Below are 27966 nucleotides of genomic sequence, written 5' to 3'. Positions count from 1 at the left end.
AGAGAGAGAGGGAGGGAGGGAGAGTAGTTTTTGACGGCGTAGCTCCCGCTTGTACCGTCCTTGGAGGCTCTTCCGCGGCAGATGGGAGAGATAGAGAGTTGCTTCTCCTTCCTCAGCTCGCTTGCCCGTCTTCCTAGTTGAGTCAGATTCTGCGTCCATATCTTCTCTTGAAGCATCGCTGTCCTCGTTCCACTTTTCTCCTTGACCTCGAGCCGTGATCAGCCTTCTCTCTCTCCATCACATCACTTCGTTCCCTCTTCTCCTCTCCCTCCTCGCCCTGCTCCTCTGATCCTTGACGCCTTCTACACCCCTCTCGTCAAGGCTCGTCTCTGCTCCTCTTGTCTTGCCTCCTTCTATCGACAAGACTGAGCATAGCAACCCACTTTGCGAGCACACTCGCTCTCGCTCAACTGCAACTCCACCCATCCATACACGTTTGCTGCTGTGCACACCACTGTGCTCGTTTAAGCGCTGAGCAGCATCTCCATCGCACATCTGCAGATAGCATCGACGACGCAGGCTACTCGTACAGCAACCATGCCTAGCCCCTCTCAGCCCGAGACGGCCCAGGCCCCGCAGGGCGCTCCTAGGAGCACCTTTGTCGACACCTTCGAGAGCCAGCCCGGCACCCCTGGTGAGAGGACCGGCCATCTCTTTCCCACCATCCAGCGCATCCGAAGCAGCATGACTGGCGAAGCCACGGGTCCCTTGAAGAAGCTCATGGTCGCCAACCGTGGTGAGATCGCCATCCGTATCTTCCGTACCGCCCACGAGCTCGCCATGACCACCGTCGCCCTCTACTCGTTCGAGGACAGGATGAGCGCACACCGATACAAGGCCGACGAGGCTTACCAGGTCGGTGCTGGCCTCAAACCCGTCTCTGCCTACCTCGCCATTGACGATATTGTTCGCATCGCGCTCGAGCACAAGGTCGACATGATCCACCCCGGTTACGGTTTCCTCTCCGAGAACCCCAATTTTGCCAAGAAGGTCGAAGAGGCCGGTATTGCTTTCATCGGCCCCCGCCCAGAGACCATCGATGGTTTGGGTGACAAGACCAAGGCGCGTGATCTCGCCCGCGCGGCCAACGTGCCCATCGTCCCCGGCACGCCCGGTCCCATTGCGAGCTACGAGGAGGCAAGGCCTTTCGTTGAGGAGGTCGGCTTCCCCGTCATCATCAAAGCTGCCATGGGTGGTGGTGGACGTGGCATGCGTGTTGTCCGCAAGATGGACGAGTTCAAGGAGGCGTTTGAGCGTGCCGTCTCAGAGGCCCAGTCGGCTTTCGGTGACCCCACCGTCTTTATCGAGCGCTTCCTCGACCGACCGCGCCACATCGAAGTCCAGCTGCTCGCCGACGGTGAGGGCAACGTCGTCCACCTCTTTGAGCGTGACTGCTCCGTCCAGCGTCGTCACCAGAAGGTCGTCGAGGTCGCCCCCGCTCCCAACCTCCGCGAAGACGTCCGACAGGGCATCCTCAACGACGCCGTCCGTCTCGCCAAGACGGCCGGCTACCGCAACGCCGGAACCTGCGAGTTCCTCGTCGACCAGCAGAACCGCTACTATTTCATCGAAATCAACCCGCGTCTCCAGGTCGAGCACACCATCACCGAGGAGATCACCGGTATCGACATTGTCGGCGCCCAGATCCAGATCGCCGCCGGTGCCACCTTGGCCGACCTCGGTCTCAGCCAGGAGACCATCCAGAAGCGTGGTTCCGCCATCCAGTGTCGAATCACCACCGAAGACCCTGCTGCCAACTTCCAGCCCGACACGGGCAGGATCGAAGTGTACCGCTCCGCCGGTGGAAACGGTGTGCGTCTCGACGCTGGTTCCGGCTTTGCTGGTGCTCAGATCACGCCACACTACGATTCGTTGCTGGTCAAGGTCTCATGCCGTGGTGCCACATACGAGGTGGCGCGCAGAAAGATGCTGCGAGCGCTCGTCGAGTTCCGTATCCGCGGTGTCAAGACCAACATTCCCTTCCTGTTCCGTCTTTTGACCCACGAGGCTTTCGCCACGGCCAGCACCTGGACCACCATGATCGACGACACCCCCGAGCTCTTCAACCTGGTTCAAACCAAGAATCGAGCACAGAAGCTACTGGCCTACCTCGGAGACGTCGCTGTCAACGGCAGCTCCATCGCTGGTCAGGTCGGCGAGCCCGGTCTCAAGGAAGAGATCCAAATCCCCACGTTTAGCGACCCCAAGGATCCCACCAAGACGCTCGACACCACCAAGCCTTGCACCGAGGGTTGGAGGAACATCATCGTCAACGAGGGTCCCGAGGCGTTTGCCAAGGCGGTGCGCGCCTACAAGGGTACGCTCATCATGGACACCACCTGGCGTGACGCCCACCAGAGTCTGTTCGCCACGCGTCTGCGCACGATTGACATGGTCAACATTGCCAAGGAGACGAGCTACGTGCTCAAGAACGCCTTCTCGCTCGAGTGCTGGGGTGGTGCCACTTTCGATGTTGCCATGCGCTTCCTCTATGAGGATCCCTGGGAGCGTCTGCGCAAGATCCGCAAGCTCGTGCCCAACATTCCTCTGCAGGCGCTCGTCCGTGGTGCCAACGCCGTCGGCTACACCGCCTACCCCGACAACGCCATCTACGAGTTCAGCAAGAAGGCCGTCGAGTGCGGTCTCGACATCTTCCGTGTGTTCGACTCACTCAACTCGCTCGACTCGCTGAAGCTCGGTATCGACGCCGCCAAGAAGGCCGGTGGTGTCGCTGAAGGTACCATCTGCTACACGGGTGACGTTGCCAACCCGAGCAAGCACCCCAAGTACACGCTCGAGTACTACCTCAACCTCACCGACGAGCTCGTCAAGACGGGCATTCACATTCTCGGCATCAAGGACATGGCCGGTCTGCTCAAGCCCACCGCCGCCAAGATGCTCGTTGGCGCCATCAGGAAGAAGTACCCGGATCTGCCCATCCACGTCCACTCGCACGACACGGCCGGTATCGCTCTCTCAAGCATGCTCGCCTGTGCCGAGGCCGGTGCCGATGTGGTCGACGTGGCCATCGACAGCATGAGTGGTCTCACCTCGCAGCCCTCGATGGGTGCGCTCGTCAGCGCGCTCGAGCAGACCGGTCTCGGCGCCGGTATCCGCCACGAGGACATCCAGAACCTCAACCTCTACTGGAGCCAGGTGCGACAACTCTACCAGTGCTTCGAGGCCAACGTCAAGGCCTCGGACTCGTCGGTCTTTGACCACGAAATGCCCGGTGGTCAGTACACCAACCTCATGTTCCAGTCGCAACAGCTCGGTCTGGGCACCCAGTGGAAGGAGATCAAGAACGCCTACATCCAGGCCAACAAGTTGTGCGGTGACATTGTTAAGGTGACGCCGTCGTCCAAGGTGGTGGGTGACTTTGCTCAGTTCATGGTGGCCAACAAGCTGTCGGCCAAGGACGTCGAGGAGCGAGCCGACAAGCTCGACTTCCCCAGCTCGGTCATCGAGTACTTCCAGGGCTTCCTCGGCGTGCCCCCCGGCGGCTTCCCCGAGCCGCTGCGCAGCAAGATTATCCGGGACAAGAAGCGCATCGACGGCCGACCTGGTGCCAGCATGGAGCCAATCGATTTCGCTCAAGTCAAGAAGGACCTCACCACCAAGTACGGCCGTGCGATGAGCGCCACGGACGCCATCAGCTACATCATGTACCCCAAGGTGTTCGAAGAGTTCCAGAGCTTCCTCGACCAGTACGGAGACCTGAGCAACCTGCCGACGCGCTACTTCCTCGGCAAGGCGCACCCGGGCGAAGAGTTGCACGCCTACATCGACCGCGGAAAGCTGCTCATTGTCAAGCTGCTCGCGGTGGGTGCGCTCAACACCAACAACGGTATGCGCGAGGTGTTCTTCGAGCTCAACGCCGAGCCGCGTGCGCTCACCATCGACGACCGAAGTGCCGCTGTGGAGACGGTCACGCGCGAGAAGGCGTCGTCGGACCCGGGCAGCGTCGGCTCACCCTTGGCCGGTATCGTCGTGGAGATCCGCGCCAAGGAGGGCCACGCGGTCAAGGCGGGCGACCCGCTGTTCATCATGAGCGCCATGAAGATGGAGACGGTCGTCTCGGCCCCCGTTGGCGGTCACGTCAAGCGTGTGCTCGTCGAGCAGAACGACTCGGTGTCTCAGGGCGACTTGCTCTGCGAGATTGAGCACTGAAGCGAGTTTGAATCAAAGAACGAAAAAACAAAAAACAAAAATCCATAAAGGTGTAGAACGTCTAATGATCCCGCAAATGATTCGTGTTCCCTGATGCCAGAAGAGGGTGATTTCGTGTGTGGATATGAGAGTAAGCCGGGACGTGCAGGAATAGTGGCGACGATGTAACGAGCAAGAGATTGCCGGCCCCTAGCCCAGTGGAGAGTGAGTGCGAAGCTGCGCTCCGAGACAGCTGCTGGAATGCGGGTTCTGTGGCCTGTGCGGACCGGCGTGACGCGGCTCCCAAAAAAGTTAAAACCGAGGATCTTCCGTCTATATGTCACTCTGGGTGACAGCAGTAAAAGTTGTGATGTACTGCAACTGTGTCGGTCGCTGGTGTAACTCCTACACTGTGCACAGACGGTGAACTTGCTCTGCGTTCTGCATAGGAATAGGCGTAAGGATGTCCACCAAAGAACACCGTGTCGCTGCCCAGCCATGGCACGGGCCAGAGCCACAACGACGCTCACTTGACTACGGCAGTTGGTGCGACGCTGGAAGTCGGCGTGCTGTGACATTGGATTTGTACGTCCGACTGGATGAGCAGGCGGCATTGGCTTCATCTGCTTTGGCGCAGCAGAACAATAGGCTGACAATTGCCAAAGTCGCTATTCGGAAAAGCGAGGTCAACTTGAGCGGCATTCTTTGTTTATCGTCGGCATCTCCGCGCAGGGACAACCACATTGGCCCGCATGACGAGCGTAGATGGAAGCTGGCTTGCTTGCTTGCCCAAAAGATATTGTTATCAGTAACTTAAGCGCGTCCCCAGTGATTTTGTTGAGCAATCTGTCCAAAACCGCCGTTTCCGCATTGTGACCGAGCTCAGTCCGCATGCAACAAGGGCAGTCTCGGTGACTTGTCAAGAGAAGAACAGGCCACGGCTTGCCTCGTGGGGATGGTTATCGTACCACAGTTGGCACGTAGACTGCGCGTGTCTCACACTAACGAAACAGCCGACAGAAGCACATTCAAGCGTGGGAAGCTCAGACAATGCAGCCCCAGCGTCCTTTGTAGTCAGCGAGGGGGAAGAGCATACGAGGCTGAGTTGCAGCTTGCCGTGGGGTCTGTCAGCGACAGATATAAAGGTCAACCCACCATCCCTCGCTGACATCTCCCCATCGCACCACCCCATCTCAGCTCCAAGCTACAACCACTGCACATACGCCCTCACAACTTTTCGCTTCTTCCCTTGTGGCCTGAACCTTTTCTCTCTCAACTTTCTGAGCACTCGCATTCCTCCAAAGGAAATCGCCCTTGAGGTCACTTCTACGAAAATGAACGCCGTCGCCCGTCGAGCCTTTTCCTCGCGCTCAGCCATCCGCGCACCGCCCGCACCCTCGTCCGCCGTGCCCATGGCTGCGGCTCCTCGCACCGCCCGTGCTGGCCGCGTTGCCATGCTCCCCAAGGCTTCCGAGCCTGTTGCTGCCCCTGCTTCGGTCAGCCACGTCAGCACTTCGGCCCCGCTCTCGCAGGAGGTCTATCCGCAGCCCGGCAGTATCTCTACCGCCCTCGAACAACCTAACGTGCTTCGTGTTGGCGAGAGCCACTAGTTGACTTTGCCGTTCGTGTGCGCTGTCGAAGGCCACACGCACTGGACATAACGTCCTGTACCGCTACTACTTACTCCATACCCCTTATCTGTGCTCTACCCATCCTTGTTGTTTCCTCGCATTCCGTCACCGTCTACTTGTAATGTCCGTCATGTCTCGCAAAGCCATTCACTTTTCTCGCTCCAGTTATAAGCTGTTTGCGTTGAGATCGAGCATGATGCGATGTGCTCGCTTGGGAGCGTCGCGTGTGTGCCCACTTCGACTTCCAATGGAAGCGGCGGCCGACCAAAAACACCTGAGGCATCCGACTGTACGTTCGCTCTGTCAGTCATTAGGCGTCTGCGGCAAGCTTGAAGGTAATGAGCTCAGACTCACAGTGAGCTTTCGTTAGCGAAGCAAGCCGCTTCATCTTGATCACCTCGTATTAAGATCCTACTGTACGTTTGACTCGATTCGAGAGCTGATAGCAGCGTTGCATCAAGGCTCAACAGTTAGAGGTTCCTCTGCATCTTTGGCCATTGCGGTTCATAATGTGCTGCGATGAACGGTCCAACATCTGCGGCCATAGAACCTTGAAAGCACCGCATCCCGTCCGATCTGCGAAGTTAAGCAAGGTATCGCCTAGTCAGTACTGCGGTGGGGGACCACGCGGGAATCCTAGGTGCTGCAGTTCTTTTTCTGCCCTTCTTTTTGCGCCAGTTCACAATTGGTCTGGATCAAAAAGACGAGCCTCGCATGGCCTGTGACAGTGCAACGGTCGCTCACCCCGTGAGCTTAATACGAACAGCTAGAGAGCAAACGAAACTGGTAGCAGATTCAGGAACTCGCAGGCTTCTTGCTGGCGCTAGGATGTCTTGTGCCTGGCCGCTTCCGACCACACATAGAATTTCGTAAGCTGGATTAAACAAAAAAGGAAGCAAGATGGCCCATTACAACGATCGTAGGATTTGATGTGATTTGGTCATTGACCTATCGAAGCTGAACCTACAGACGAGGAGGCGCAGCACAGACAAGTCACGACGACCAAAGACTTGGGTTGCGGTCCGTCAAGCCTTGCGACTGGCTTCTGCGGTCAAAGTGGTCGCTCTGGATTCGAGTTTGGCCCGTCGCCGCTTCTCGCGCTCTTCGACGATCTGAAGCTCCTTGGCAAAGCTGCTCCTTTTTCGGATGGTGGGCCCGTACTTGTAGAACACCAACGGAATGATGGACAGCGGTACTCCGATGAAGGCGAGGATCGAGCTGGCCCACTGGTAGCCGACGTTGTGATACATGATCTCGGTGACCAACGTGAAGCTTCCACAGAAGAGTTCTCGTAAGAACGACTGGGCTGCCACCGCCGAGGCGGCGTAGATCGAGTATGAGCTGACCGTGTAGTCCGAGACGATGAGGAACAGCGTGTGGGACGAGACACCGAAGAGCCCGCCGGCGATGGTAGGCACGATCCAGGGCACTGGCGGCCTGGATGTCCAAGCGAAGAAGAACAGGCTGATGGGGAACAGAAATCCACCAGGGATGCCCCACAGTAGCCGGTCTTCTGGGGTAGGAATGCCGCCAGGCCTCTTCGTGCCCGCGTGCTTGTACCACCTCAACTGCAGCTCAAACAACGCGAACGCGATGAAAAATCCCACCAGGACGCCGATAAACGTCAGCCCTTGCTGTCCAACGTCGAATCCATACTGTGCGAAGACCAGTGGATAAGACTCCAGCCAAATGTAGATCACCGCATAGTTGACTGCATCGAAGAGGGTGAACCAAAACACAATTGGTTCGAAGAAGAGCATGTGGAGAGGCCGTCCCACGGTTTCTTTGAAGATATCCTTCAAGGTGCGCTGCGACCGGAGCTTCTCGTGGCTGGCGTAATACCTCGAGTCCTTGCGACGCATCTTCTTGGCTCTCCTAGTGAGGATGACGCCGGCCCTCGTCTCTGGCACGGTGAGGACAAAAATGGCGAGGAGGGAGGCGAGCACGATACCAGCCACGCCAAAGGTCCATCGCCACCCGGCATCCTGTACGATAAATGCGCCCACGATGGGTCCTACGGTAGCACCGCCTTCTGCAGAGAGGGCGAAGGTGTTGACGCCCCATCCTTGGCCATCCGAGTCCCAAAGATCAGAAACAGTGCCTATCGAGTTGAAAGCGACGGCACCAAAGCAGCCGCTGAGGAATCGTAGCACGATGAGGGTTGCGAGATTTTGGGCCAGAGCGCAGCCGATTTGGCAAAGGGCCACGACAGTCAGGCCGGTCACCATGACTGGCACCCTGCCGTAGTCTTCCGAGAGAGGAGCAGCACCAATTGGGCCGAATGCGAACCCGAAGAGGAAGACTGCTGTGGGCAGCCTGGAAGCTACGTCTCCGACGCCAAAGTCGCTGGCCACGCCTGGGGCGCCAAAGCTGTAAATGGAGGACATGACATTCACCCAAAACTCGAGGAGCATGGTGACTACGAGAATCTGGATCTTTCGCCATGTTGGGAAGGAGCGTGGATCGTGAGGGTCGTTGTGTTCGAAATTGACAAGGAAGGGGTCGTCTTCGTCTTCGTCGTCCAGAGCCGTGTCGGGCGAGTGCTGGCGAGGGGTGGAGTTGAGGGTGCTCTGATGCTCGACATCGAGACTCTGATGCATCTGGGCCGAAGATGGCTGCTCTAGCATTGTCGACATTTCTGGCCCACCCTGCGCGATGTCGATGGCTTTTCTTCGAGACGAGGTGGAGGTCGGCGGAAGCGTCAATGGACGTCTCGGACCTTGAAGCCGTCAGGTAGAGCCTGGGACTCGAAGCTGTGAAAGGATTGTGTGATGAGGGTACTTTGGCTTTTCGCAGTCGACATCGAAGAGAGCGATGCAAGAGGCGAGAGGGAGGGGGAAAGCACTTAGAGCGACAGAGGCGACGGAGGGTCACGGAATTGCGTTGGTGTGACTGAGCAGAAGGGCTGTGGCTTTTGCGACAAAGAGGTTATGTCCGTGTTTTAAGCTGATCCGCTTGGTGGGTCGTGGTGGACTGGCACATGAATGTGACATAGTAGGAAGAAGTCAAGGTAGCGTTGCAGGCTCGCATCCTTCCGGCCTGCCACTGACTGAGCCGCAAGGTCGCCGATCAATTCACCGATCAATTCGAGCATCCATCCCGCCTAAACGAGCATGCGAGGTTAAATGCAGTATTACAGACAACGAGCTGTCAAAAAATGGATTACGGCACGAATTTCCGAATGCCGTCACGGCGCTTGGCGTGATTCGCTCGAGAACGATGAGTGAGCGCCTCGCCTACGGGGACTAGCTGCGGATCGCTTGCGTGCTTAACGAGGATTTTCGAGGTTCCCGCTCCCGACCGCCACGAGTTTGGTACGAGGTTCTTCGTGGACATACACGGTCTGCACGTCTGGTGGCGATACGCTCGCCTGACGAGACAAATGGCGAAACGTCGAACCCGAAAATAGTGTGTATCGCGACGGCCGGGTGGAGCATGCTGGAACGTCGTTGTACGTAACTACGAAGTCTTCCCTCCATTACGTACCTGTGCCGTACGGCGTATCGCTTGACGCTCGGATATGCAGGGAGGAAAGCCAGCCGTCGAACCCGTCTCCGGGATGAAGAAGAGGCTCGAACAAACTTAACATGCAACAGCCAATACAGGAAGAAGGGCAAAAAAAGAAAGGAAAAGAACTGCAGCACCTAGGATTCCCGCGTGGTCCCCCACCGCAGTACTGACTAGGCGATACCTTGCTTAACTTCGCAGATCGGACGGGATGCGGTGCTTTCAAGGTTCTATGGCCGCAGATGTTGTGTGTTGGTGTATAGGTCTATATATAGCCAGTCACAATGTCGCCGGTACCCTGATACGCAGTTTCTACACGCAGTAGTCAGAATGGGTCGGACAGGCGGGTACGGGTGATCTTCAGCATGACCTCCCCATGACACGAGCGAGACTGTCGTTCAAAGGTCACTTTTACTTGACGTCGCGCTCGCGTTGTGCTCTTCATGGCTTTCATCGCGTGTATGTCCCGTCTATGTGATGGTCTCGAAAATGCGGATGAAAATGCGCGCGAAAAAGGCGTCGAAAAAGTGCGCACTCATAATGGATGTTGCAGCTTGATCACACTCGGTCGGCCGAGAAGCCGACACAGCGCAACGTGGTCATCTATCTGACCAGACGGCGGCAACAGTACAGACAGAGACGCGGAGGGTTGAAAGTAACGACTGCATGTTAGATCGGCATCACACTACTTGCCTGGAAAGTTCTGAGATGATCAAAATTATACGTTGATCAAAGGCTGATCGGAACTCGAAGAGCCGCTCAGCGCAGAAATCTTGGCTGGAACACGAATCAATCGCATAATTCTCATTGGATGTCGGCTCACCACTTTCCGACAATGATGATTTTTTTCTCCTTGTCGTCTCTCCCCCCCGACGTTGATGGTCAAATGACAAGTCAAGGGCTCGGCAAACAAGCCGATTGCCGCTTGGCAATGGCATGAAAGACGGAAGTCCTCCCCCCCGGTGTCGAATTTTCTTCGGGCTGGCTTCAGACGTGTCAAGGTTTCCTCCCGTTTCCCCACCCCCACGGAGGTGAAAGTTACGTACTATCAGGTATAGCTCAGGCTCGCAGCCCTCCTTGCTCGAAAGGTGCCGAGATCTTTTCTGGATCCATTGCCTCTCGATTGAGGACGGTTCGGTACTACCATACGGGCACCGGCCAACTTGGAAGACGGGACTGCCAAGGAAGCAGGCCCGAGCCGACGGCAGAGAGCAAGGCAGATAAGTTTTGTCGCGATGGGATGGGCCGACCAAGTATCCATTGGCCGTTTGATCCGATGGACGATGACATTTGTGCAGAGATGTGATTGGACAGAGTCACTTTCGCGCCGTTTGATCGAGGGAGGAGGGCGAATTCAAATCTAGAACAAATCTTCATCACCCAATCAGATTATCACCAGACCGACACAGCCGCGATCTGCGGCGATATTCGCGACAGCTAGCTCGCCCCGAAGGAAGAATGAATGAATGATCCTCCTCGGAAATAATCAACCGTATACGGCTCTTAGCTTCTTTGTGCAGTCAGCCGTCGCTGCTGACGTATCTCCCACTCGGACACTGGTTCGCTCGCACAAGAGGGCTTTGACGGACGAGCTCAAGCTAGAAAGCTGCCGAGACCAGACGGTTCGCCTTTGAGATTCAAGCCTCGCTTTCGAGCCTTCGTTCGAACGTTGACCAAAGTGCGGGTCATTGCAGCCAAAGTCTCACCCGCCAGTCACGCACTCCGCTGCCGTACACCGACCTCGACGTGAACCAGGTGAAACAAAGCTTCGAACCTTCCAGACCGAGCCCTGCGAGCTGGAATGGGTTCAAGCGGCTTGAAACCTAATGCTATCTACACCGAGGAATGCCACTCTTTGGCGACGGAAAGGCGAACAAAGTCCGGTATCGAATCGCTACAGGGGTCCTTCGTCTTTGTCCGCAAACACAAGCTGGCCTATCGTGTCTAGCCCACAGAGAAGCCTAAGAGCGAAACAGATGCCGCGGCGCCTTTCGAGACGATTCTCAGATAACTGAAATGTTGATTGCGCGGCGCGAGAGGGTTATCAGAATTTCATCCTTTTTTCCTTTCTTTCTTTTTTTCCCTCTCTCATTTTTATCTGGCCGGCCGCTCTTGGCTGAGCTCGATTTTTGTTGCTCCCCCCCACTCTGCCTGTCCGTCTGTCCGTCCGTCCGCCTGATTGATCTTGCCCAAATTTGCTCAGCTGACGCCTTTCTGCTCGCGCGGATTTTCGCTATCTAGCGGGATGCATTTCGTTCTAATCTCTCCCCTCATCTCATCCCCTTCCCTCTCTTTTCTTATCTCCAACACCACCTTCGACCTTATCTCTTCGATACTCCCCACGGCAGCCTCCCCCCCGTGCTTATGCCCTCGGTGTTGCCCGCACGCACGCCTGCACGCATTCGACACTATCAGCACAGCCGAAGACATAGTGAACCAGCTGACCACGCCGCCAAACTGAAACGCGGTCTAAACGAGTCTAGGGGCCTGCACTGATCCCCCTCCCCTCTCTACCGACGGTTCTGCGGCGTCCAGCGTAAGCGCACATACACTTGCTTATTGCGTGCTTGGACTGCCTCCCGCTTACTCGCACTCCGCCGCTGGAGGACCGCTTTGGGACTGGATTCCCTTTTGTCGACGTCGCTTCGACTCAGCCACGCGGGGCTGCCCAGCTCGCATTCCTGCTTGGTCGACAGCAAGCTTGGATCGTCACTCTCGCTTCGTCGTCCATTTGCAGATCGCTCTTTTCCTTCTCGGCAGCCATCTTATCTTGTCGGCGGTCTCGGCAGCCCTTTCTGCATCCGAAAGTCTTCGAACTTCCATCGGTCGTCTGCCTGCCGAAGTTTTCTTCTCCTCCTCCTTCTGTTTTCGTTCCCGAAGATGGTTCTCCCTCCCGTCAAGATCGCCTCGCGTCCTTCGTCCCCCACTTCTTCTCATCACCAACCACCATACGCCTCGACGTCGTCATCGTCCTCCTCCCATCCACCTCGCATCGCAGCTCGCCCCATTGCTCCGGCTGATCGCTCCCCAGATCGCCTCTCTCAGCACTCGCGAACCGGCTCCATCCACGAAGCTGACGGCTTGCCGCACATTCGTCCACGAGGCTCGCGGCTACCATCGCCTTCTGGTCACGCATCATCTTCTCATCACGACGCTTCAGCAGCAGCACCGACAAGGAGTACGGCTCGCAGTCTCTTTCGCGATCCACGAGCCTTTCATCCTGCTGGCCGTTCACAGTCGCCCATCGCTGCCTTTCGAAACCGATCGCAGAGCTCGGAGAGGTCACATCTCGGTCCTTCTCGATCGCAACCCAACAGTCCGCTGCTGCATCCCTCGTCGTTCCGCCATCCCCACGAATCGACCGGCATCCACCTCCCTCCCATCTCTTCTCTGTCGAGAGAGGTGACCACCGACCATTCAGACGCTCTTGCGCATCGTCGCCGCACGCCAAACACCTCACCTCGCCCTTCAGCACGCTTGCATATGGGCAACACCTTCGCTGATTCGAGCCCAGCTCCTGACATGGGTAGCCCCGCCACCATGCGTCACGATTACCCCGCTTACCGTCACGAGCGTGCGGGCGAAGATCGTGCCAAGCCGCAGCACTATGCCGAAGAGCATCCTCGAGCCATCGCGCCCGCTCCCAGAGCAAGCTACGAGCACGATCCGCGCGGTATACCGTACCGTGAGAGCCACCTTACTTCTTCGCGATCCAACGAGGCCGCTCACCAGCCGAACGGCGCTAGACGCACTAATAGCCCACAGCAAGTGCCCCGCGAGTCGTACGACCCGGAAGGCGCCATGTCGCCTCGTTCTGCACAGAACGCGGGCATGAGGTGTTCCAACTGCGGCGTCACATCCACTCCACTCTGGAGAAGGGCTCCGGACGGAAGCACCATATGTAATGCTTGCGGTCTCTACATCAAGTCGCATAGCATGCACCGCTCTACTCCCAGTCGTCCCGGCGGAGCAGATGCAAGCCCACCCACCAGTGAAACGCCGCTTGCCGCCGCCGCTCCCAGATGCTCCCGAGAGGACGATCCCAAATCTGGGTCCTGTCCCGGCGATGGTCTCTGCAACGGCACCGGCGGAACTGCAAGCTGCAGCGGCTGCCCAGCCTACAACAACAATCTGTCTCACGCCCTCAAAGCGAGCAAGCGCGAACCACGCGCTAGCGAAGACACCTCGCCCACTCGCCCGGTAGAGAGGGTGGCTACGCCGGCCGACGACAAGAAGGAGGATGACAAGAGCGCCGTGGGGGCCCTCCGCTGCACCAATTGTCAGACCACCACCACTCCCTTGTGGAGACGTGACGAGGATGGCAACAACATCTGCAATGCTTGCGGTCTCTACCACAAGCTGCACGGCACGCATCGCCCGATTGGCATGAAGAAGACTGTCATCAAACGCAGAAAACGCATCCCTGCCAACGCGGCCGCACAGGCCGCTAACCATCCGGACGTTGTGCCCGTTCAGATCAACGCCAACGGTCAGCCTGTGATTGCACCCGCTGCTGGCCGAGCAGGCGGCGATTCGACGCCCACTCCTTCTGAAGGCAAGCGCGCATCTAAAAAGGCCTCGGCTTCGACGTCGGAGCAAGTCATGCGCGAGGCCCGCGATCGCGAGGCCGCCATGCTCTTGATGGAGGTCGGCGCCGGCGCCAGATCGCGCCCCTCGATGCACGAGGAGGACCGTCTTCACCAGAGCGGTTTGGCCTCGACTTCGATGCATCACGACATGCACTCTGCCAAGACGAGTGCAGACTCGAATCGCCTGTCGCACGCAGACGAGTCTCGAGCCACCAAGCGACCTCGCAAGTCGTATCCGTTGGCTCCTCGTGATGCGTACGATGAACACGATACCTCTCCCAACGCATCTGCAGCCTTTGCAGAGGCTCATGCAGGCAGCCTCCCGAGGTCGCAGCGATCGCCGGTCCATGCCTCCTCCGACAGGACTGGCCGCTCCGATGTCCACCATGAGGCGCTCCACGGCTCTAGCATCGCAGCCGAGCACGCAGCACGCACTGGCGCTTCGGAGACCACGCGGCCTAGCTCGACTGTACCGCATCACCATCATCACCATCACCATCATCATGCCAACCACGCAACGCACGCTGCTCACCATGGACACCATCACCACCACCATCACCCCGTTGCGGTGAGTGGCAGCGCTCACGGACACGCAGTCCAAGCATCTAGTGGGGGCGTCAAGCTGGGCGAGTTCGAGCGACTGAGAGACGAGCTGCTGTTCGAGCGTAGACGTCTCGACGAAATGATTCACCGTGCCGAGGCTTTCCTCGCCTCGGCTCGCCAGGGCAACTACGCAGTCGAGGTGGCCGCTGCGCCCGTCAGTGCGCTGCACAACGGTCACCGAGCTTCTCGCGAGTCTCCTCCTCAGGTTGGTTCCGCTCGAGGCAGTCCTGGCGTGAGCAGCCGTGGCGCTCGAGCCGGCGACGCACCCGTCAAAGAGGAAGTTGCCGATGTTGCCTCGCGACGCTCGCAAGGATACGACAATGGCAGCTCGTCGAGCGAAAGGGACGAGCTCGAGTCTCCGCCTCCTCCTGCCCTGCATTCGCACCGACCACCAGCGTCTCGACCGTTACTCGCGTCGTCGGAGGTACAGCCTAGCTCGCGACGCAACAGCTTTGAGCAGAGGATGGCATCGCTTCCGGTGATGGACGCGGTACCTCTGAAGCGTAATTCACCCCCGAGTACGCTCTCGACGGCGGCCGAGAGCCGCTCGCTCTCTGCAGCGCCATCGGTCGCGCGCAAGGCGACTGCGTGGGGCATTGATGCACGAACCACGCCCGTGGCATCGGCCAGGCCCGGTGACAAGCGCGGTCGTGCCGAGGACATGGACGAGGACGAGGACCACTGGAATTGGGATAACCTGTATGGTAAAGCCAAGCTGGAGAAGGCAGGTGACTGGCGCGGCTTTGCGCGACCTGCTGAGCAGGACCATCGCGGACAGTCGAGGAGCAATGGTGGCAGCGTCCGAAGAGAGACGCCGATGAACGTCGCATCCAGAATGCCGACCGCTTCCAGCCCTCCCAAAACGGTCAGCACACCGCGGACCTAAACAGTACCCCCAAAAGACGCTGCTCTCAGCGTCACAGCTATATACTTTGCATTGAATACCATACTTTGCGTTCTGCTTGAAACTGTTGCTTTTGCGTATGTGCCTGAAAAGGTGTGTGAGCCTGTCCCCCTTCAAAGGCAAACCGAGTCCTCATATACTAACGGGTGTCGACGGTGAGCCAGGATTTATGAAGCGGCGATCCTTGGCCGCCCGATCTGATCGGTCCCTGAGCGAAATGAGATTGCGGCGCGGAGCACGAATCGAGCCCGACGAGTTGAACGTGAAATGCACGCCAAAGTAAGCTTCGGTAAGAAAATCAGGGCGAGATACCGGCAGCCGCGCAGAAGAAAGAGGAATCCAGGCTTGCAGCTCGCGAGACAGCGGTATGCTAGGGCAGTGTTTTTGCTGGCTGAGCTGCTGAGCGTTCCCTGTTTTTTTTTTTGCGGGGAGGTCTCAGCAGGCTGGCGACTCAACAGGCAGCAAGCACACAGCAAGCACACAGCAAGCACAGCAAGCACAGCAAGCACAGCAAGCACCCTTTGCAATTCTCGCTTATACTCGAAGGGGCTCCGACCGACCTCGACACGGTTGCCGCGCTTCCCGGAATCGCCGTTCGCTCGCCCTGACCAACACGCTCCGTGAACTTATGTGTGGCTTGCCGTGCTGTCCTGTGGTGTGTATTTGTAGCAGACAGCGCCTGGACAGCTTCCTTCACGACCACATCATCATCGCCCCTCCTCCTTCAAGTCAACACCCTTTTCTTTGCATCGAAATGTCTCTTTTCGCAAAGCGAGCCGTTGCCGGCAGCAGCCGTGCTATTGCCTCGGTCAACAAGGGTGTCGCCATTTCAGCCGCACGAGGCGGCGCCGCTCGCGCCTACTCTACTCCCGTCGAGAGCTCCGGCGTCTCGTTTGGTCTCAGCGAGGATCAAGAGGCCTACCGTGACCTCGCACGTAAGTTTGCCCGCGAGGAGATCATCCCCAACGCACGCCACCACGACCAGACCATGGAGTACCCCACCGAGATCCTCAAGAAGGGTTGGGAGGTGGGTCTACTCAACACGCACATCCCTGAAGAGTACGGTGGCCCCGGCTTGGGTCTCATGGAGTGTGCGCTCATTTCCGAGGAGCTCGCTTTCGGCTGTTCGGGCATTCAGACAGCGATGGAGGCCAACGGTCTGGCCGAGGCGCCTCTGCTGGTGTCGGCATCGCACGAGATCAAGCAAAAGTACCTCGGCCGTATGACCGAGGAGCCGCTCATGGCTGCCTACTGCGTTACGGAGCCTGGTGCCGGATCGGACGTCGCCAGCATCGCCACCAAGGCCGAGAAGCAGGGCGACAAGTGGGTGATCAATGGCAGCAAGATGTGGATCACCAACGGCGGCAAGGCCAACTGGTACTTTGTGCTCGCCAAGACCGACCCCAGCGCCAAAGCAGCCAAGTCCATGACTGGCTTCGTCGTTGACGCCGACACGCCCGGCATTCACGTCGGCAAAAAGGAGATCAACATGGGCCAACGCTGTTCGGACACACGCCAGATTACGTTTGAAAACGTCGTCGTGCCCGAGGAGAACATCCTCGGCAAGCCGGGCGACGGCTTCAAGACAGCCATGGGAGCGTTTGACATTACGCGTCCGCTCGTCGCCGCAGGAGCAGTGGGTCTGGCCCAACGCGCCCTGCAAGAAGCCGCGATCTACGCCCAGGACCGCAAAACCATGGGCAAGGCCATCATCGACCACCAGGCCATCGCCTTCCTCCTTGCCGACATGCAGATGAACGTCGAAGCCGCGCGAAACCTCGTCTGGAAGAGCGCGTGGGCCAAGGACCAGGGTCAGCGCAACTCGTTCTGGGCCTCCATGGCCAAGTGCCGCGCGGCCGAGGCGGCCAACTTCAACGCCGACGCCGCCGTCCAGATCTTTGGCGGCCTCGGATTCAACACGGAGTCTCCCGTCGAAAAGCTCTACCGCGACGCCAGGATCTTCAGGCTCTACGAGGGCACGGATCAGATCCAGCGCCTCATCATCTCGAGACACATCAAGGAGCTGTTCGCCCAGTAGAACAAGCGCTTCCGTTGAAAGCCGGTTGTCCTGTGTGATCTCCACAAAACGTGTATATTCCCATAGAACCAAACACGACGACGCATGAAAGCTGAAATCCAAGCCGTCGTTCGCAAAGGCATTCAATCCATCGTGAAACAGACATGAACCAGACAGCCATACACAGCCGAACAACGAGCAAGGATAACGAGACTGAGTTATGAAATTTTAAACTGAAGATCTCTAGGAACAAGTGAGCGTCGAGACTCTAGACGGAACGCGCAATGCTACGCTTGATTCTCTAGTGCAGCATCAACTGCTTTACGACCTGCGCGTCCTCGCCCTCGCCCAACGTGTATCTCACCTCCGAGCGGCGGATACCGTTGAACGTGCTCGCGGCGCAGATCGTGTACGCGCCCATGTTCTCGTACACCAGCCAATCTCCGACCTTCAAGCCCTTGGGCAGCTGGACGAGATCGCGCACGCAGTCGATCGAGTCGCATGTGGGGCCCCACACGCTGCAGGACTGGAGCGTCTTTGCGTCCTTCTGCTCGACCGAGTCGTCGGCCGCAATCGCCGCCACACCGGGCGAAGCGATAGCGGGCTCGTACGCGTACTCATAGCCCAGCGTCAGTACCTTGGGGTAGACGGTGACGTGGTCGAAGATGACGCAGTTGAACGAGCCGTACAGGCCGTCGTTCTGGTAGTACATGACTTGGGGCTTGGTGGGGGCGGCAGCCTCAACGTCGGCGGCTGCCGGCGACGGCTCGCCACGACGCGCGGCGATGATGTTGGTAGCCAACGCAAACGCCGAGTGGACATAGAAGCGACCGGGCTCGGCAATGATCCTCAGCCCATTCGCCTTCCCAACCACCTCCTTTCCTCCAGGCGCAAAGTCCTCGTCCGGGAAGTACCTGTCAATCGCAGGTCCCAGCACACCTGCAACCATCTCGAAGTTATCGTGGCCAAAGCCACCACCGACGTCGAGCAGGTCAAACGTGTATCCGGCCTCCTTGCCCATCTCGAATGCACAACGCGCGCGGTACACAGCATCCCGGAACGAGTCTGGATCATAACACCCGGACCCAACATGGAAACTGACACCGACAACGTCGAGCTCAAGCTCGCGCGCACGCTGCAGCAAACGAGGCACCGAAGCCAGAGGCGCACCAAATTTGAGTCCCAACTGGCACGCGCTCTTGGAGTCATCGGTCAAGATACGCACCACCAACTTGCACGAAGGGTGGTAGCGCTTCATCTTGTCCAACTCGTCCATGTTGTCGAACGTAGTGAGGCCGACATTGTGCGCGGCGGCGTGGCGCACAAAGCTGGCGGCCTTGCACGGGTTGGCGTAGATGATGCGCGCCGGGTTGATGCCCAGCTTGAGCACCGCCTCGATCTCGCCGTTCGAGGCACAGTCGAAACCGGTACCGAGCGCGGCGAGCAGCTGCAACACGTAAGGGTCCGGGTTGCACTTGACGGCGTAGAAGGGCACGATGCGCGGAAGGGCACGCATCCAGCGGAGGTGCTGGCGATAGACCTCGGAGAGGTCGGCGACGAAGAAGGCATTCTCTCCATTGGCCTCGCAGCCGTGGATGTCAATGTCCTGAAGGACACGCTTCAGCTGCGAGTCGAAACCGCCGTGGTAGATGGGCTTGTGGCCGTCGAACGGCTTGATGTGGTCGAGCTCATCGTCGAGCGGAGGAGTGTCAGCTCGCAGGCGCTGCTGGTGGGGCAGAGCGATGTACGGAGCAGCCATCGGCGCGAAACTTTTGTACGAGTTGTCGATGGGGATCGACTGATGGGCGTAACGAGAAGGACCGGGAAGGTTGAGGTCCGGAGGTTTCAAGGTACAGCAAGTCATGTTGATAGGTCAAAAGCGTGGCGCAAAGACGAGTTGGCAGTGTTGAATGTGCAGTGGAAGGGGCAGGATGAAGAGGTGGAAAAAGAGATGGGGGGTCAGCTTGACAAAATCTCGAGGGCGGTCCTTTTGACCACAATTGCAAGGCAAGCTTTGGAGGGCGGCGGAAGAAACGTACCTAAAGCTCGGTGCTCTTTCGAAGGGAGCCAGCGACGACGGTCGGCGGTGCTACCGAGAGAAAACAAAACATGGGAGCATAAGCGGTGCGGAGCGTTGGGGCGGTGCGTGTACCAGTCAACGATGTACGGTGTTCGCAGGGCAGACGCGGCGGAGATCCATCACATCATCGCGATGCGAGGCACGAACACAAGGAAGGGTCGAGGGTACAGGGACGGTGCAGGGGGTAGGAAAGCAGGAGATGAAGAGCAAGAGGCGGGTCAGCGAATGTATCCAAACTCCAAGTGGAGCAACGAGAGTGCTTAACGAGATTGACAGACGTGGATCCAGGCGAGGCCGGAGGAAGGCGTCGAAATGATCGGCAACTAGCCAAGCGAGAGTTCATGGGCGGAGAGGAGCGCAAGTGTGGAAGCGCGCCTAGACGAGAGACATTTCATCACCGGTGTCGCCAACCACCCTAGCACACCTGCAGCAGTCGACGAGAGGGGGCTAAGGTGGCGAAGGGAGAGGGCGCAGGGGATTCCTGGCCCGAGAGGTGATGGCGAGAGACATCACCCTTAGCAACATCGATGTCTGACAGGCTAGGCGAGTGTTTTGAACTGAAGCTCTCGCGCAACTGGACTTGTCTAAGGGTTCCGGGTTCCTTCGAGAGTGAGCGAGCGAGCGAGTAAGCACTGCCAGGGTTCAGGGGGCGGGGGGCGTCTTTGGGCCATAGTCAATCCGCTTTCTCGACTATGTTCGACTTTTCGAAATATTGATAGATCGAAAAATCGAAAAAGACGCTCCTGACCTGCCTGTTTCCGGGATTTCTTAGCTCGAAATGGAAACCCTGTGTCCTCGCTGCCGCTGCTGTTGCTGCCGACGCTATGTGCCGAGATGAAATAACCCAAGCCGCACTGAAGGGAGCCAACCAAGGCTCATTGAGCATCGACGGTCGCTCGCCTCTGAGGTCAGGGCTCGGTCAAGACTCGAACGCCGGACACAAGACGGTCACGAGTCTTTCCATGCAGGCTAAACTAGCTGGCACGCAGCGTCAAAGGCGTCTGCCAAGCTGCGCAGGTGTGCGCGTAGGGTGTTCGACATAGCCAAGGCGCGCTGCTCAACGGCCATGTTTTCAGGAAGATTCGAAGTCGTCTAGATCTGCGCTTCCAGCCAAGATCTACCGATCGCAGTTCACACCCGATGACATGCTCGTGCTTGGCCTTTGCATGCGCGAAACCCGCTCGAATCGGAAACACGTCTCGATGGCCGTCATCGGGAAGACGTAAACGTCGATCTAGGTGTACCAGTGCAGCATGAAACTTACCTTGTAAAGGAATGAGCGAGCTCGGTCGTTCAGGGTGGGTCGCCAGCTTGTACAGCCAGGCGGCCTTTTCTAAGATAAGTTCAAGATGTCTTCGATGCGGTGCTGCGAAAGCGGTATTAAGGTGGTCTGTTGGGGTGTTCGACAAGGTTGGAATGCGATTGAATATCAGGTCAGCCGGGTGCTCCTGATTTCGCAAGAGATTGCAACTGATCGAGAGCGAGAGCAGCTGACGAATGGCTCCCTGACGCTGACCTCGTGGGACATGCCTGGAAGCGGTTGAAACGCGGTTTGGTGTCGCTTCGTCGCGTGCCCCCGAAACTACCAGGCGGTGGGTCCTGCTCTGCTAGATGATGAATCGGCGTCGAACACTTACCGAGAGCTTCCAGTGAGGAAGTTTTTGGCCGCGGCCTTCAGGCGCAGATCGACAACTTGGCGTGGAATGGTGGGCGGGCGGAGCAGGTGCGTATGACTGCTCCTTGTGAGATTCGACGCTGGATCAGAGGCTGATGTACCGAAACAAAAAACGGTTCTCAGCTTGAACTAGAGGTAGAAGAGACCAGCACTCCCGAAAGGCGACGTGTGCGGTGAGGTTATGGTCGAGATCGGCTTGGTTGTGGTGGGTGAGATGACGAGACGATAGGAAGTTGCCTTGTCGACGAAAAGCTCGAATTGTCGTTGCCTCGCGCGACCTCCACGAGCGAGCCTCAGGAGACAGACAAGCCGAAAAAGAAGCGAAGAATTTCCTCTTTCTTGGGTGTGTCTGTCAATCAATCAGGCACCGCGGCAGCAGCTCAGCACGGCACTCGGTCGAAAATACAAAACAAAGACACTTGGCCGTCCGAAGTCGTTTCGTAATTCCAAACCTGTGCTGGGTTCGAACTGCTTTCTTCGATCGACTCTGCACTGTTACCAATTTGGAACTCCAAATCGTCTTTGGAGCCACGAGGGTAGCATTCTTTGCATGAGCAACGTCATGCACACACATCCGCCCGACCTCAGTTTCAATTCCCCCACTGACTCTGTAGACCGTGTGCTCTCTTAGGTATACGACGCAGGTCTCGCTGTAGTGGGAGCCTAGCTTCAAACCGGCAGTGATCCTGATTCGGCTCTGTACTTCGGACCGAGTGAGCCTTGGAGATTGTGGTCAGTAGGTTGCGCAAGACAGAACGGGCAAAGTCTTAGGAACGGTCTAGGCCACATTGTTGAGGGAGGACCATGATCGACCCGATTAGATTTAAAGGCCAGATTTAAATTATTCTCGTGCGATAGTAGCAACTAAAACATGTTAGACCGACGCATCTGCTGACACTTCCTCGATTAAGGCTGCCCAGCCAATCGCTTCTATTCGGCTGGGTGGCAAGCGAAGCAATTGAAATATTTAAGAGCTCGACGGCGCTTTCACAGCAATCTGAGAAATTTCTCGGGGAAAAAAGGGCTCTCCTCACTTGGCGCCCCAACCTTTGGCGCGAGCCTCTCCTTCTCCCCCCTCTCTCTGTCCAGGAAACATTTTGAGTCGCCGTGTGCAGAGCGTCAATCTAGCGCCGCGCCCGGACAGCATTTTCAAGAATTTCCGCTTTTTCTTGCCTTTGCCGAGGTGGCAGTTGAATCCACGTTCATCTTGAGACACACTCGCGAGAATAAGCAAGGGAAGCAAGCAAATCAGCCAAGGAAGATCCTGATTAACATGTGTGTGTCAGTCTCTGCGAACCATGCCAGCCAGGCACCCTGGCAGTCGGCCAAGATTTTTTTTTTTGCGTCCGCGCACGAGCACGAGTACGAGTCTTGAGTGGCGACGATGAGTCAAATGGCAAACTTTCAGTGCATGCCCTGTTCGCCTACCGACGTGGCCATCAACCGAGGCAAAGGCGAAGGCAGAGGCCGACAGGACAGAGGATTTCGGATTCGACCCCACCTTGTTCTTCCTACGTTCGCCGGCTCGGTGCTTTGCGCTGGCTCAACAAAGTCTCGCTCTCGAGCGCAAAGGTTCCGAACACCAATCACGAGCTTGCTAACTGTCCAGCCAGCCTCTAAACCAGGCAGCGGGCAGCCATCACATTCTCCCTCCAAAATTTCGCCACACCGATAGCACCTTCGAATCAGGAAATCAAGAGCTTCGCATCTAATTCGTAAAACCTTCTCAGACTTATCGCTGCTGCTGCAAGCTCGGCGACCGTCTAAGTCACACCGAGAACAGGCTGTGTGTGAAGCGCTCTGGAGTGCGAGTTGAGTGAAGGGGGTGGTGATGGTGATCAGGAAGCGGTGCATTGGTTCGTGCGCCTTTCCCTGTTCTGTAAATTTTCTACCTCTCACGGGTGTGAGTGCGAGCCACCGAAAGCCCCCCTCGACAGCTGATTCTGGCACGCTTTCCTATTAATGCATGCGTCGGTGCTCACCCTTCCTCCTTCCCTCCTTCACGCTGCACTTTCGTCACCCCATCATCCTTCACCTTTTCCTGCTTCCACTTTTTCGCTGTTTGTCCGATCAGTAGACATGTCGTCCGCTGTCGCTTCCAACGTCACCGCTGCTGGCCAGCGTGCTGGCAAGAAGGCCGCCGCTGCTCCTGCTGCCGTCGCCACCAAGGCCAACAAGATCGAGAACGTCCGCTACTCGCACCGCAAGGCTGCTGCGTACGATGAGAAGGACATTCCCACCTTTGACGTGCCTTCGTTCACTGTCAAGGACCTCCTCTCGGCCATCCCCGCCCACTGCTTTGAGCGCTCTGCTTTCAAGTCGTTCACCTATGTGTTTGCCGACTTTGCCATGATTGCTGCCCTTGGCTTCGCCGCTAGCTACATCGACCCCACTGTCGCTAGCACCTTCTCTGGGCTCAAGTCCAACGCTCTCTCGCCCTACGTCTCGCTGGGCGCCCAGTCGGCTGTGGTTCGCTTCGCCGCCTGGTCCGCATACTGGATTCTCCAGGGTATGGTCTTCACCGGTGTCTGGGTCATTGCTCACGAGTGCGGCCACCAGAGCTTCAGCACCAGCAAGACGCTCAACAACGCCGTCGGCTGGGTCCTGCACTCGGCTCTGCTCGTCCCCTACCACTCGTGGAGGATCTCGCACGCTCGCCACCACGCCGCCACCGGCCACTTGACCCGTGACGAGGTCTTCGTTCCCCGAACTCGATCCCAGCGTGGCCGCCTTCCTCTGCAGCCCGCTCCCAAGTCCGGCGACGACTCGAACGACGAGGATGCCGTCGAGAAGGAGGTTAGTCCGGTCCACGTCGAGGAGACCTTTGGCGAGTGGCTCAGCGAGGTTCTCGAGGACGCCCCCCTCTACAACCTTTTCTACATCTTCATCCAGCAGCTCCTCGGATGGCCTCTGTACCTGCTCAAGAACGCTTCGGGCCAGCTCCACTACCCCAAGTTCACCAACCACTTCAACCCGGACGCCATCATCTTTGACAAGCGCCACCGCATGCAGATTGTCGTCTCGGACATTGGTATCGCTGCTACCCTCTGCGCCTTGACGGCTTGGGGCATGCTCTCCAAGGGCGGTTTCTCGGACGTATTCCGCTACTACGTCATCCCTTACTTCTTCTGCAACCACTGGCTCGTCATGATCACCTACCTCCAGCACACCGACCCTGCTCTTCCCCACTACAAGGCCGAGGCCTGGACCTTCCCTCGTGGCGCTCTTTGCACCATCGACCGCAACTGGCTCGGCCCCGTCGGTCCCTACCTCTTCCACGGTATCGCCGAGACTCACGTGCTCCACCACGTCTCGAGCAAGATCCCCCACTACAACGCTTGGGAGGCCACCGAGGCGCTCAAGGCTCGCCTTGGTCACCACTACGTCAAGAGCACCGAGAACGTGTTCGTCTCGCTCTGGAAGAGCATCAACACGTGCAAGTTTGTCGACGAGAACGACCAGGTCGCTTTCTACCGTACTGTGGATGGGGTCCCCCACCGCGTCATCTCGCCCGACAGCACCTATGCCTCGGACTCGGGTATCGCCATGTCCGAGTGAATGCCCTTGGCACGCGATTTCTTCAGACTCTTGACCTTGCCGCTCACTCCGTCTCGATAAATACGCCGTCACTCACACCTAGATCGCATCTGTGAAAGTTGTCTCTTATCGTAGTTGCTCGACCCAAGATCGTTCCTTCGCAAACACCTTTCTGTAAATTGTCACCTTTGTTTTACATTTTTCCTTGGCCTTGAAGTGTATGTGTTGCGTGGCTGTTTCTTGTGAGGGTATAGTTCTACTGTCCTGATCTTCAGAGCGAGACAGATGATCGGCTCGCTTCGAGCGGCAATCTGATAGCCGCCCACTCAAGGGCATGCATGCTCTTGTCGGCCGATAATTTCACGGCCTTCCTCCACACCAACACTTTTTGATAGCTTTCCGCCCTTCGTACCGCTCAATCTTGATCGCAGAACGATCAGCATCTCCACCACACGCAAAGCACCGCCTCTGCACCGATATGATCCACATCTGCCCACTGACGTGACGAGGACGTTTCAAAATGGCGACCGATCGCCTGAGGCGCAAGCTTCGCGATGTGGATCCGGACGAGCTTTCGACGCTTACAGAAAGCTTTTGCACCATCGGCACCCCCTTACCCTCGCTCACCTCGCACAAGAAGGACCAGAACGAGCTGAAGCCGATATGGCAGCAAGAAGCGCGTGATGCTCAGGGGAGAAGGAGGTTCCATGGCGCATTCACCGGAGGGTGGTCTGCGGGCTACTTCAATACAGTGGGGTCCAAGGAGGGGTGGACGCCAGGCTCGTTTCGATCGAGCAGGAAGGATAGGCAGGACGGGGGTGGGGGAAGAGATGGAGAGACAGGGAGGGTGGGCAGTCGACCGGAAGACTTTATGGACGAGGAGGATTTGCAAGATTGGAAGGCTGCACAGCACGTTTCGTCGTCGTCTTCGTTTGGGGCGACGAATCAAGTCGCTGGTCTGAGGGGGACCAATGATCCCTTGACAGGTGCTCTGCTGGGAAGCATCGACGTCGGCGCGTCTACCGATGACGATATCGGCTACCGGCTTCTGCGACGCATGGGCTGGAAGCCAGGCCAAGGCCTGGGACCCAAGGTGAACGCAAGCAAGAGAGCGAGGTTGCTCAGCTTGATCTCCACTTCTGATCAGCCGGAGACGATGATCAGCTCGTCCAGTGTAAAGATGGAAGATACCATGCTTTACTACCCACCTCCAACACCGCTCCTCACGTCAGCGATAGGACAGCAAGGACGTTCGTCAAGGAAAGGCTTGGGCGCGCAAGACACGCCGACGCTCGCACAGACTCTTGCGAAGAAACACCTCAATTCAGCTACAGATGCGGCATCTGTAGCACGTGCATATCGCGAGGACGCGGAAGTATGGCCGGATGGACGACCGCTGCTGTCTGGCTTTCGCCTCGCTCGACAGCCTCTTCCAGCCGAACACGTGTTCGAGGGCGAAGCCGTACCGGAGGGTTGGCAGCCGGATCCAACCAGAGTGTGGGCCCGCTATGCTGCCCCGTCCGACGAAAAGGTCCAGCATCTTACTCCCGCGACACGAGGACAGCTTCTAGGCGAGGCCAAACTCCCAGGCCCTCCACCTAATATCGCCGCCTTCCTCTCGGCCAAAGCTCGCGAACGGCTTGCCTCGGACTCTAACTTAGCGCTACCCTCATCACTATCGACACAGCGCCCGCCGCGCACAGAGTACGTCGATGCTCCTCGACTCGAAGTCGCCACCGCCAAGCAGGCTCTGCAAGGGTTTGCCCCCTTTGGCGCAGACGCAGCCAAGCAAGAGCGCTACCTTTCCTACCTACGAGGACAAGCCGACCCGGGATCCGAGCAGGCAACGCGTCTGCCAGTACCTCTCGGTCTCTCCACAGAGCAATATTCAAACGAACTGCGAGAATTTGCGAAGAGCGCCTCCATGTTTCGTCCTATGAGCTCGGCCATCGCCAGCCGATTTGCTCCTGCGAGTGCGGCGGTGATGGAGCACGAGACGAGGGCGACTACGGCAACTCCGGGGTTGCGACATCCCGCTCCAGCGTCTGCTTCCAAGGATCGCGATGTTTGCGAATCTACCGTGGCAGAACCGGAGAGGGAGCTCTCCATAGCGCAAAGCGCGGCCCAGATGGGCAACTTCGGACATCTCACTCGCCAGATCGACACGTGGGCACCAGAGAGACTGCTCTGCAAGCGGTTTGGCGTGCCTGAGCCGCCTGTCTCTCGCAAGGGACGCGGTGAGGACCAGCCTGAAAGCTCCAACGCTCGGCCGTACACAGACGACGATCCGGACCCCTTCTACGGCTCATCGTCCAGATCCAAATCATCTGCTGTTTCTGCTGTTCGAGTCGACCAGCACTGGGAACGCAACAAGGAGCAGCTCAAGGCACTAGCCGCCTCCGGTCAGACACCTCTCTCGCTCGACGCGCAGCTTTCCACACGACGCGACACACCACACACACCCGACGCTACACAGGACTCGCACGAACAAGATACGGTCGGTATGGCGGGCGACGAGCGCCAGGGACGCGATACGCTGAGCTACGTCAAGCCGTCGATGGATGTATACAAGGCGATATTTGCCTCGGACGAAGAAGCGTCCGATGCAGAACAAGAACGCGATACAACGACGAAGCCGAAGATGCAGGATCCAACTTCTGGAGTCGGTGTCGTGTTTAGGGCGAAGCGGAAAGACGGCGCTGAAGACGCGGTGGCACCGGTGCCAAAGGGGCAGGGCGACAAGAAGCGCAAGAAGGGGAAAGCGGCCAAAAAGTCGCTGCTAACGTTTGATCTCGACGACGAGGGTGAGGCGGCGCAGGCCGAGGAAAGAGCGGCCAATGGGGTGGTAGCAAGGAGCAAGACGAAGCCGAGGATGAGGGCTTCGGATCTGTTCTAGCTTCGTGACTTTGTATTTGTACCTTGAAAATTGCTGTGCGCGAGAATGGACTCGGTGCAAGTACTACGTCGTTGTTGAAGCTGGTCGTGGTCTGGTGTGTCTTGTTGCTGGAGGTGTCCCTTGCAGGCCAGGTTTTGCGGATGAGACTGCTCACGCGTTGGCAGCCAGATTTGATCCCAATCCGCAACGAGAGTGCATGCCATATCGAGCAATGCTGGTTCACAGCCCCCTCGTTCGTCTGCTCCGCACTCCCAATCGCGTTCGAACGTGCTCGACGGGCGACTCGGCTCGATATCCGACCCGCAGCCTGCCCACTCCATATCCTCGCCCTCTTCCTCTCCGAACGTCAGCGCATCGCAGGAGAACGTATACTCCACA

General features: G+C 57.9%; 8 protein-coding genes across 8 annotated transcripts; 6 read left to right on the top strand and 2 right to left on the bottom strand.

Annotated features, from left to right (window-relative positions):
• Positions 1-537: 537 nt before the first annotated feature.
• Positions 538-4170, top strand: EX895_006104 (uncharacterized protein; the record flags this gene model as incomplete). Its single annotated transcript, XM_029886696.1, has 1 exon — positions 538-4170. One exon carries the CDS (start codon positions 538-540, stop codon positions 4168-4170), a length of 3633 nt encoding a protein of 1210 aa, XP_029737009.1.
• Positions 4171-5483: 1313 nt separating this feature from the next.
• Positions 5484-5759, top strand: EX895_006103 (uncharacterized protein; the record flags this gene model as incomplete). The annotated part of the gene is made up of 1 exon (XM_029886695.1): positions 5484-5759. The coding sequence occupies one exon, from the start codon at positions 5484-5486 to the stop codon at positions 5757-5759; it is 276 nt and encodes a 91-aa protein (XP_029737008.1).
• A 1046-nt stretch (positions 5760-6805) lies between these two features.
• On the bottom strand, positions 6806-8008 carry EX895_006102 (uncharacterized protein; the record flags this gene model as incomplete). The annotated part of the gene is made up of 1 exon (XM_029886694.1): positions 6806-8008. One exon carries the CDS (start codon positions 8006-8008, stop codon positions 6806-6808), a length of 1203 nt encoding a protein of 400 aa, XP_029737007.1.
• A 4159-nt stretch (positions 8009-12167) lies between these two features.
• Positions 12168-15365, top strand: EX895_006101 (uncharacterized protein; the record flags this gene model as incomplete). The annotated part of the gene is made up of 1 exon (XM_029886693.1): positions 12168-15365. One exon carries the CDS (start codon positions 12168-12170, stop codon positions 15363-15365), a length of 3198 nt encoding a protein of 1065 aa, XP_029737006.1.
• A 772-nt stretch (positions 15366-16137) lies between these two features.
• On the top strand, positions 16138-17421 carry EX895_006100 (uncharacterized protein; the record flags this gene model as incomplete). Its single annotated transcript, XM_029886692.1, has 1 exon — positions 16138-17421. One exon carries the CDS (start codon positions 16138-16140, stop codon positions 17419-17421), a length of 1284 nt encoding a protein of 427 aa, XP_029737005.1.
• Positions 17422-17701: 280 nt separating this feature from the next.
• Positions 17702-19264, bottom strand: EX895_006099 (uncharacterized protein; the record flags this gene model as incomplete). The annotated part of the gene is made up of 1 exon (XM_029886691.1): positions 17702-19264. The coding sequence occupies one exon, from the start codon at positions 19262-19264 to the stop codon at positions 17702-17704; it is 1563 nt and encodes a 520-aa protein (XP_029737004.1).
• Positions 19265-23234: 3970 nt separating this feature from the next.
• On the top strand, positions 23235-23557 carry EX895_006098 (uncharacterized protein; the record flags this gene model as incomplete). The annotated part of the gene is made up of 2 exons (XM_029886690.1): positions 23235-23417; positions 23534-23557. 2 exons carry the CDS (start codon positions 23235-23237, stop codon positions 23555-23557), a joined length of 207 nt encoding a protein of 68 aa, XP_029737003.1.
• Positions 23558-25212: 1655 nt separating this feature from the next.
• EX895_006097 (uncharacterized protein) lies at positions 25213-27588 on the top strand (the record flags this gene model as incomplete). The annotated part of the gene is made up of 1 exon (XM_029886689.1): positions 25213-27588. One exon carries the CDS (start codon positions 25213-25215, stop codon positions 27586-27588), a length of 2376 nt encoding a protein of 791 aa, XP_029737002.1.
• Between the last annotated feature and the right edge of the window lie 378 nt (positions 27589-27966).

This window comes from Sporisorium graminicola, chromosome SGRAM_8, assembly GCF_005498985.1.
Source record: "Sporisorium graminicola strain CBS 10092 chromosome SGRAM_8, whole genome shotgun sequence".
Classification (NCBI taxonomy): Eukaryota; Fungi; Basidiomycota; class Ustilaginomycetes; order Ustilaginales; family Ustilaginaceae; genus Sporisorium; species Sporisorium graminicola.
This window is presented reverse-complemented; position numbering and strand designations above follow the sequence as displayed.